The sequence below is a fragment of the Triturus cristatus genome, chromosome 2_1, assembly GCF_964204655.1.
Source record: "Triturus cristatus chromosome 2_1, aTriCri1.1, whole genome shotgun sequence".
Taxonomy (NCBI): domain Eukaryota; kingdom Metazoa; phylum Chordata; class Amphibia; order Caudata; family Salamandridae; genus Triturus; species Triturus cristatus.
The window spans coordinates 59,461,920-59,473,154 of NC_140581.1; the positions used below are offsets into that span (position 1 = coordinate 59,461,920).

At 43.8% G+C, this 11,235-nt stretch overlaps 1 protein-coding gene across 1 annotated transcript; it reads left to right on the top strand.

Moving 5' to 3' along the window:
- Positions 1-3,576: 3,576 nt before the first annotated feature.
- Positions 3,577-4,106, top strand: LOC146863729 (10 kDa heat shock protein, mitochondrial). Its single transcript, XM_085640674.1, has one exon. The coding sequence runs from the start codon at positions 3,586-3,588 to the stop codon at positions 3,892-3,894; it is 309 nt and encodes a 102-aa protein (XP_085496800.1). The 5' UTR covers positions 3,577-3,585; the 3' UTR covers positions 3,895-4,106.
- Positions 4,107-11,235: the final 7,129 nt, after the last annotated feature.

Sequence of the window (11,235 nt, forward strand, 5' to 3'; positions counted from 1 at the left end):
ATGAAAATTCGGGGTTTGTGGTCCGTGTGTATGCAGAATTGAATGCCCCATAGGAAGAATTTAAAATGTTTTACACCCCAGAAACATGCTAGGGCTTCCCTTTCTACTACAGAGTAGTTCACTTCCGCTTTAGTGAGGGTACATGAGGTAAATGCAACAATTCTCTCCGTGCCATCAATTATTTGGAAGAGGGTAGCTCCTAAGGCCTTTCATGCTCACGTCAGTCGTAAGTATAGTTTTGCGATTGTGTTCAAAATTGCATAAGCATGGAGCTGAAAGAACGGAATTTTTTACATTTGAGAACGAGGCTTGATGTTCGACCACTGAAAGTATATGTGGTTCTTTGTGAGTTCTCTCAGGTTGGATCAGCAAAATGACCTACATTCTTTGCCATAAATTCTGCCAGCCCTAAAAATTACTTAAGTTTATCTTCGTTTGTAGGTGCTAGAGCATCTTTCACTGTTTCTAGCAGGCAGTATTTTGGTTTAAAGCCTTCCTTCAAAATGCAGTGCCCCAAATATTCCACTGCTTCCACATCTAACTGATATTTTTCTTTCTTTAATGTGAGTCCTACACTCTTGAATCTGGAATGGACTTGCTTCAGGTTTTTATTGTGTTCATCAACGGTGGCCCCGTAAATCAACACATCATCTTGAAAACATAATGTCTTGGGTACACCTTCTAAGACATGTTGCATAATTTTCTGAAAGACTGATGCCGCAGAGGCCAATCCAAATGGCATGCTACGGAACATGCATGTACCCATGGGAGTAGTGAATGCAGTGAGTCTTCTGTAATCTGGATGTAGCACTACTTGATGATACGCCATGGAGAAATCCAGAAAACTGAAACAGGTGGCCTCCCCCATAGAGCTTAAAATCTCGTGGATGCGGAGTAACGGGTGTCTTTCTACCCAGATGTTGTTGGTTAGGTCGCGTAATTCAATGCACTTTCTAATGTCTTGGCTGTGGGGTTTTTTTTGCGATAACAATGGGGTAACCCATTCCGAGCAATCAATGGGTGGTATAATGTCCAACCTTTCTCATCTTGACAACTCTCTTTTCAGGGGTTCCCTCATAAGGTGAGGTATGTGTCTAGTCTTATGTATCACTGGTTTAGCATTATTTTTTAATTGAATGTTGCGTTGAAAGTCTTTAGTTAACCTAAATCTTCTGAAAAAACCTCTGGGAATTCATTTGCAATGTGTTTGCTGTTGCTTGAAGGATTTACGGCTAAAACCTGTTCCGGAACATTAGGGTTCAGTTTAATGCCCAGTTCTCTTTGATGTTGCATCCTAATAAATTATATCCGTTCTCTACTCCATATACTTTTCCCACTGTAGAATGATCTTTAAAGGAGATAAGGGATTGGATCATGCCTTTCATCAGTATGGGGTCTCTATTGTATCCATTAGGTGAAATGTATGCTTTACATAACTTATCTTGTTCTTTACCTAAGATGGATTTAAAGTCCGAAAAGTTCACCAGAGTGAAAGGAGAGCATGAGTCTGCAAACATTCTTACAGCTTTGCCGTCAATGGATACATTGCATTCAGGATACCTTTAGGGGTTTTCATTATCAATTTCATTAATTTGTAGCATGATTTTCTTGACTTGTGTTTTGTCATCAGAGGCACCATTTCCCCAAGTTTTCCTTGGAAAACTCCCGCAAACTCGTGCTAGATGACCCCTTTTGTTGCATTTCCTGCACACAGCTGATTTGGCTTTACAATTGGGGTTATTGGCTAAATGATTGCTGCTCCCACTGCAAAAGCATTTAAACTTGACATTTTCTTAGTCTCCTGTTTGATTGCGCCAATTATCATTCTTTGTTTTGCAAGGATCATTCTTTATTTTGCAAACTTCTGATTCCGCTTCTAAGTTAGTAATTTCTGCCACTTTATCATTGGAATCTGGAGAATTTATTTCCTTTATACAGATGGCTATTGCAATGGCCTCTTGAAGGATAGGTTGTTTTTGTAACAACTTTCTCTGAATTTCCTTATTGTTTGTACAATGTACCAGTTGGTCTCTGATTAAGGTATCATTCAGATCATGGAACTCACATAGTTTGCTGAGACCTCTGAGTGCTGCTACATAAGTAGAAATGCTTTCTTGCTTGCCTTGAGAACGACTGAAGAACTTATGTCTTTCCAGCACTATGTTTTTTTTGTCACCAAAGTGAATTTGTAGTATCTTCATCCTCCTCTTCATCTGTGTCATCCTCAGGTTCTGGTAATGTTTCAAATATCTTCCTACCATCAGGTACCAAACTGTGTGATAGGATGTGCTGTTTCCTTAAGGCACCACATCTTTCTCCCCCAATTCCTATAAGGTATGATTCAAACATTTTCTCCCATTCCTTCCATGGAATGTTGGGTTCACCAAATTCATTCAATAATGGTGCAGGTTGGGACATACTTGCGGCAGCCATCATAACAATAAATGGAATAACGAGAAGCAAAATATACAGGAAGAATTATGTTAAATATGAAGAAACTAGAATATGCAGTGGAGACACAGAATGAACAAAATGACTCTTGTGAAATGAACTCTGTAAATAAGGTTCCAGAATAATGAAAGAATCAACGTTATGCTGCACACTGGAAAATTATGAAGAGAATTGGTGTGCGTGTCACCGTGAAATAACACTCTGCCAAGGTGAACAGTGACACGCTGGTGAAAAGTGCATCAATGCCCCAAGGTGTGCGTGTCACCGTGAAATGATGCCGTAGAAGACAAGTGGTAATAGTATATGCAAATGCACCAAGATGATAACAAGGTAAGCGTGTCACTGTGAAATGATGCACTTATATGTAGAGGAACTTTGTACTGAGGTGTGCGTGTCACCGGAAAGTGCAAACACAGCAGAATGGTACGCTTTGAATTGAACTTATTGTTGAGGTGTGTGTATCACCAGAAAGTGCACGCAGCAGATTGGTACGCTTTGAATTGAACTTCTTGCTGAGGTGTGCGTGTCACCGGAAAGTGTACACAGCAGCATGGTATGCTTATAATTGCCCTGAATACTCTTCCATAAGCGTTGAACGGGAAGACGCCGCCCCCAAGGAGATGACAAGAGATAGAGCTCCACCTAGGCCCGCCCCAAGACAATCACCACGCCTTAGCAGAAAGCTGAAGGCGGATGGAGGGTGACTGAAAGTCTGAGGAGAGGCAAGGCAAAATGGAGGTGAGGGGACAATGCGTGAAGAGAAACCAGCGCTGCGGCACCTTTACGATGACCAGAAAGGTTATCGTTGTAAGAGGAGAATGCGGAGGAAGCACGCAAGGAAAATGAGAAAATCACCTCAGCGTGCCTCCTGGGCTCGCAAATGTGGCAGTGGCGGTGGCTGTTATTTGAAGAGGCCTGAAGGCTTGAGGAAATGAACTACCTCATCGCCCCTTGCAAACTGCAATTGTTATTTGAAGAGGCGTGAAGGCATGAAGAAAACAACTACCTCAGCTCCTCAAGCGAACTGCAGCAGGGATGCCAATATCACGCTAATACGCTGAATAACAAAGTTAATCAGCGCAAATATGCTAGCAGACTTTCAACATATGCAGTGGTCTCCTTGGCAGCAGCACCATGGCAGGTCAGGCATTTAAGAAATTTCTTCCACTCTTTGATCGTGTTCTGGTTGAGAGATTTGCTGCTGAGACTGTGACGAAAGGAGGAATAATGCTTCCAGAAAAATCTCAAGGGAAAGTATTGCAGGCAACCGTGATGGCAATTGGAGCAGGCTCAAAAGGAAAGAGCGGGGAAATACAACCAGTAAGTGTTAAAGTCGGTGACAAGATTCTACTGCCAGAATATGGAGGTACCAAAGTTCTATTGGATGACAAGGAATATTTCCTAATTCGAGACTCCGATATTCTTGGGAAATACACTGAGTGATATCGATGGGACTGCCGCGGTTATGAAGATGTGCATTCCAGATTGTTATTAAAATAGTTATTTCTTGTATATAATGTCAATTTTTTCATGTAATGCTCTTGGAAAAAAATCATTGTTGGTAACATCCGACTCCTGAAAGTGTGTGTTAAAATAGTTGTGATTGGTCAAACAAACCAGTGCTTTTTGGTATCTGTTTGACACTAACATAATAAATATGTAAATATGGTCTCCTTGGCAGCCGCAGTAAGGTTGTCCAAAGAAGGCGCCACAAAGAGCGTTGATAGGAGGAAAGTTCTCCGACTGAAAAGAGAAGAGTCGGGGAGGTTTCTCAGGAATACCAAGGACAACAGTACCTTACAAAAGAGCTGGTAGAATAGTACATCAAAAGGGAAGGAGCCAATGTTGTCTGTTCCCTTCCACAGATCGTCACCAGTGATGAAAAGATGGAATCTCCAATCAGGGAAGTAAACCCTTTATTATCGGTCTCCTCTCTCCACCAACTGTGCAGCAACTGACATACCTGACCATTCCAAGGTAGCCTCCAGGGAACAAAGGAAGATACCAGGGTGGTAGAACATGGGGGAAACCAGGGGAGGAATGTACCAATGTAAACTATGAAGATAGGATTGGGGAGTGACTCCAATTAAACAGATACATTTAACTACACATTGTAACATAAAGCTTTTTAGCAATGTTAAATGGAAACACTACTTTAGGTATGCAACTGACTTGGACCTATTTTCACACATGCCTATTGCCATCATATACGGAGGGCAATGTTGGAATATTGCTCGTAGGTTGTATTTTTGCTAAGAGGTCATGGATAGTTCTCACATGCCTTGTCATCTCACTGCCTATCTGGGACACAGTTGAACATGAACATTTATCATATGTCCCTCGGTGTACGTTTTAATGGATTCTCTGTTCAATTTTTTTTAAAGACTTCTATACTTGATTATGATCATGGAAAACAAATCTGTGTAAATCAAAGGTTTGAATTTGCATGTGCATTGGCTTTGGACAAGACTGCCAAAGTACTTGGTCAAACAACACCCACAGTCCATAGATGCCCAGTGAAGGGCCTGACAGAGTCCTTTGGGGGGAACATGTCCAGAGGAAGAGACAGAGTTCAGTCAGCAATCTGATTGCAGTATCTTTGGGAACAACACAAATTATGGCTGTCCATATCGAGTTCCAAGGTGAGTGTTGCTGTGTGAAGCTGAGGACATTGGAAGCTGATGTTCCGGGGTATGATTAAGCACAGATCCAAGGCCAAACAGTCGATTTGTCATAGATGAATGCTACCACTTTCTTCTTTGCAATAATGCAGAATCATCCACATCTTAATCCTCTGATGGGTCATGTGCCTTCCGTGTGCGTGGTGGAAGATTGTCTGCGGTACTGTGAGGCAGTGACACATCAGGGATTTGGGATGTGGATGTGGAAGCAGCAGCAGCATTCATCTGTGCCAATCCTTGAGGCAGCACTGCTGCAGGGCATGAAAGATTCCACCAACATGTCTGTGGTGTTCAGCCGAGGCAGCCATTTGTGATGCTTGCATCTGCTCCATATTCTCCATGATCATTTGCATGTGACACAACTCCTTGCTGACATCACTGGAGCCACTCTGACTGGACAGTTGTTCTTGTCTCTGAGTCAGTACTCCAGCGATGTCAGCCATGGAATGCAGGACAGCATGGAGCAGACTGTGGGTGTCTGTGATGGTCTGTAGGTGGTCCCGAATTGCACTGAGACACCCACGTACACCATCTAATTTTGCCACCAGACTGTCAAACCCCACTAACACCTGATGTATCATCTCCTGCTGGACCTCTACTGCACGGCGTTGAAATCCCAGAAGTGTGTCCTCAAGGTCCTGGGAGACAGCTGTGGTGGTCAGTGCTTGCTGCTGAGTGGTTTGTGCAGGGACTGTAGTTTCCACGCTGCTGCTGGATGGCCCTGCTTCCAGAGATGGGGTACTACTTGAGTCGAGCAGATGTTGGAGTGCGTCCTGGTCGATGGTTGCAAGGTCTTCCTCTTCATCATTAAAGAGTGGTACAGGCTTCTGTACAAGAGGTGATGTTTTTAGCTCTGCAATGTAAGGGGAATATGCAGTTGTATGTGTGTTTCTAGTAGGATCATGCATTGCAGAAGTGTAGAAGCAGATAGCATGACCATGTACATTCATAATGTTTAGGAGGAAATGCCTTTTACATGGTCGATAGAGTTTCATTGTACAACATCATGGATGCAACGTTAGAGTTGTACATTATCATCTCACAGTTTACAAGTATGCCAAATGTGAGTAACCAGTTTCAAAAACACATGCAGCACCAGTTGTCACCTCTGCTCAGTAGTGACTGTGATGCAGTTTGTACCACATTGTTGTCAATGTTGATTAGCTCAGATTTATGTGCCTGTGCACTGCATTGTGGGAGATTCACCCCTACTCAGTACACCCTGATACTTTTTAAAGATTGCACTTTTTTTGGAGGGGTGGATTGCATGGTCCCACACCTTGCTGTTGGCAGTGCAACATGATTGTTGTTGTGTCATGCTTACGGCTATCTCACTGGTGTGGTCTGGATTGCTGTGATGTGTCACATGATATGGGCAGGGAAGTATGCTTGATTTTCCATGATGTACTTAGGGAGTGATGACATCTTAATCGATGCATGTTGAGCTGCAGGTATGGTACAGCTTTGGCTTTACTGCCTTTATCTCTTTCACCCGGTGACCCTTTCACTTATGTGCATTTCCAATTGTGGGATGTTGCACGCTTGAGGAAATATGGGTCTTGGTCACAGTTGGGACACTTGTGCATTGTTGGCCAGACGATGTCTTTCTTATATCAGGGGATGTATGAACATGAGGAAGTGACAGAGTGTGAGCTGCTCTTTAAGGGTGAACTCCACTTCAGTGACCGTGGACTGCACCATGTTAACATGTTTATGATTCAGGCATGCACTTCATCATGCACTGTCACTTGCCTTGTCCGTGTGGCTCACAAACAAGTAGCTTTGCTGGGTAGTGCACATGTACACAGGTGTGGTGTGAGAATCAATCAATCAATTAGGGGGCTATGAAGCGTGTTACTCACCCGTGAGAGTCTCAAGGCACTGGGGGGGAACATCTCCAGCTCAGTTGAAGAGCAAGTTCTTGAGGTTCTTCCTGAAGGTATGCATGGTCGGGGAGCATCTGATGTTAACTGGGAGCTCGTTCTAGGTCTTGGCTGTGATGTAGGATAAGGTCCTTCCACCTGCTCCACTTCTGTGGATGTGGGGTGTCTCTGCAGGGTGAGGTTGGAGGATCGGAGATTCCTTTTGGGTATGTGGAAGGAGACTCTCTCGTTGAGTTATTTGGGTCTGATGTTGTGGAGGGACTTGTAGGCATGGGCGAGAAGTTTGAAAGTTACTTTCTTCTCGACAGGGAGCCCGTGGAGGTCTCATAGGTTGTTGGGTCATGTGTTTGTGCCATGGGGTCCTGAGGACGAGTCTGGCTGCGGCGTTCTGGAGGGTTTGGAGCTTGTGTAGAAGAGTCCTTGCCTTGCTGTAGTCCAGTCTGCTGGTATGTGGGTAACGGTCTTTCTGTGTTCAGGGGGTATCCATTTAAAGGTCAAGAATATTTATGTGTGAGGAGGGACCTCTTCAGGCACATTGGCAATGATGGAATAATTGCTGTTTTTATGTGTGCTGCTCAATGCAGTACACATGTACATCGAAATTGCTTTGGGTATTGTGATTTCTCTTGTGTGCATGGCTTCGGGCATGATTTTCCATGCATGCATTGCTTTCTGCTGTTGGCTTAACCGTTGTGAGACTGGTGCAGCATGACTTTCTCTTGTTGTTGCAGGCTGAACAGACAGTAACAACACACATTACTCTCAACATTACCCTCAACGTTGACACCACGTGTAGTGTGTAAGTGGTCCTAGATTTCAGGGCTATGGATTTCCAAGGACTTATTAGTGGTGCTCAGGCCATATCAGCCCACCCCCATATCACATCATGTGCGATTGGCAGAGTGATGTGTGTTTGGGAATATTGCACCGGATGCTCACATGGATGATACATCCTGTCCTTTTTCAGATTTGTTGCTGCCAGTGTTTGTGTGCAGAAGATAACAGATATGACTGCATATTTGTGCACTGACACTTTCCCAAAATACTTGTTTACATGCACATCAGTGTATAATGGGCAGGTCACCCCAGGACTAATGTATAATACAGTTTTAGGTATGGCACATGTGTGCACTTGAGAGTAGAGGAGTGCATTTTGAGGGGTGATGGTGCCATTTATCCATTAGACATTCTTTGGTGCTAAATCCTAGCTTGGTGTCATACTTGACTTGTCAAATTTCTTTACAAGGACTTTTTACTTCTGTGCGTATGGTACACAGACAAGACATGTAGTACAACATTATGGTGACACATTCCTGATATGCGTAGTCCATGCACTGTACTGTTGAAGGCATGTCCCCTCTGCTTGTGGTATGACATCACCTTTTGACTCAACTGTGCTGAATGTGTGCATTGTGGGATATGCACCTTTTAGCAAGAAGGCTGCATGATCACTATGTTGTGAAGATGCATGTGTTTATGGGATGCAGATTCATTAGGGTCTGAAGGTGCTGGGGGGAGGTGGTGGAAAATAGCTGGCTCACAGAAGGCGGTGTGGTTCAGTCAAAGAGCAAGGTCAATAAACCATATACCATGAAAAGCCCTATCATGTTATAAGACAGAGTTGTCTAACCCCCTCCCCTTCTACTGAAGCTAAATTATTTTATATGAATTATCCCTAGGATAAGGGGTGGACACCTTACCTTAGCATATACAGATGGCTGCGACTGGAGCCAAGCCTGTTACAACAGGGGCTACACAAACCAAAGGCCGGATACACTGCACCTAAGGCAGTCTTCCTGGAACTGCACAACCGTGACTTGTGCTGGATCAAAGCTCAGTTATTCAAGACAGAGGAATCCCTTTGAGAGGCAACGGCATCACCAGACTGCCATGCACTAGTGGCACAAGAACCCTGCAAAAGCAGGTAAATCAATATACTGGAACGATAGAATCATTGGGCATCGTGCCCACCGAGGGATCACTCCAAAGTAAATGGTCCAGTGGTTTGTGGAGAATGTAGTCTTGACCTCCATGAAGTTTCAGGTGGCTACCTTGTTCCCCCAGACCTTCAAATGTCAAAGTATCTTTCTGTGGTCCTTACTGCTGCCAAGGCTTATTGGTCACTTTCCTGACAACCGCCACCTTTACTCAATGCTGCATCTAACAGGAACTATACAAAACCTTAAGCTAACATCAGCAATGGCTTTCTTGTCTACATTTTGCATCCTGTTCTCCGCCTGCATTAAAATTAGCTTTGCTACAGCTCCCGCTTCAACAACAAGGACAGTCAGGACAATTCTGCACCCCGGACTTCTGAAGCCAGATAAAATTGAACTGCCTTTTTTAGGTTGGTCCTGGGACCCATGTCACGTTTACACTCCACACAACTTGACCTGTAAGTGACCTCTTGTCACTAGTGAAGTACTGATGTGCACTGATTTAATATTGCTTCTAAAATCCATAACTTCTGTTATACTTATCTGAATAACTTTGCTTTGGTGTCTTAATTCAACCAAAATATAGATCTTTTTTTAAATTGGTGTTGAATGTCCTTTAAGTTGTGCCAATTTCTTATCATCTATGTTAGTACTCTGAAATGCTGAACCCATATTCCTCTAGTAAAGCCTGACTGCTCTTTGCCACCCTACCAAGATTAAGCTAAGGATTTATTATTGTGAAACCAAGGAGATTATTGCATAGTGAAGTCCAAACAGCATCACTACCTAATACTCCACTGTCTAACACTGTCCTATCTTTCTTCCTGCCTTATACTGAGGAATCATTTCTGCCACCAGACAACCCTCTACTGAGGTGTTCTTTCTATATCCCCAATTCTACTACAATTCTTCCTCACTACTGCTCCAGCAGTTCCATCACTTTCATTAGGTAAATTCTGTTTCCTGGAAGTAAGAGGAGCAAATAGTCAATGTGTATGCAACGTCCATATAGCTTACAACCCCAATGTTGTGCACCTGACACAACTTTATATATCTCTATCTAATTCATTGTGCTCCTTGGTAATAATAGCAGTCTTGCGTGGTCTTCTCCACACTATCCTGAGAAGTAGCCATCTCTATATGACATTCATTTTATACCTTTTTGATTTTAACAACTCCACTTTTCTAAATGAATTGGGGCAATGTGTGACCACGGTCTGTTCCTACTCTGCCACTTAGTTGCCATAACATTGATGGTAATTGGCTCCATATCATCTCTCCTTGACCATGCCATTTCACTGACACATTGTCATCCTCTAGCATCACCTGCTGGCTGTAATTCTGCATTCTGGGGGTCTCTAAAGCCTATTTTAAAACAGAATGGCCACATAGTGACTCCTCTTTTTCTTCCTGATGCCTCGTTTTACTGGAGGGGTAAAATATACTTAACAAAACTCTCATTGACCCATCCCAATCTATGTGCTGATCTCACAACCCCGATTCAGAAGGAATATGTATTGTCATCTTCCCCTCTTGAAATTCATCTAGCACTGTACCCCTGAGGGTCCCTCACTTCTCAACCTCCTGAACGGGTGTTACACAAGCTAAGACGGCTGTGGACCTTGTCATATGGTTCTTGTAACTTGTGTCCATAATCGCTGCCACTGTAGTCATTATTGCCGATCTCTTTTCATTGCTTTGCAAAAAGTGACTGAATAATCCCTCTTGTGTGTGCATACTGAGGAGGAGACAGTGTTTCCCTTGGTCACCGATGTCACCTGTTCAGGATTCAACCTGCACAGACTCCCAATGACCATTTGCGGAGAGGGAGCTTCCCAACCCTGTACATGGGGCTCATTTTGTGAAGACAAAGTGGGGTGCTTATAACATTTTCCTAATAGCTGTGATATCATGAAAGCATCATGACAACACAGCTATGGACATGCTTATAGTGTGGAGAAGCTTATTGTGGAGAAGTGTGGCTCAATGGTTAGAGCGGCAGACCCTGATGCAGAGTTCTGGCTCGGGACCAGAGTTCAATCCCCCGCCTCGGCGGGTCTTGGATTCAATTTCCTTGGACATCATAATTCTTGCCTCGGTGCCTATTCTAATCATGGGTCCCACGCTGCAACTCTGGGCAATAGCTTGCTTAATCTCCACAACGGCCCCAGCAGCGCTGGGATGCCTGGCTTTCACCATGGGGGTGCCCAGGAGTGGACATTTCACAGGGAAAGGCCAGGAAGGGTTCCACAGCGGTATGAGTAAAAGCGCCAGGATACCCCC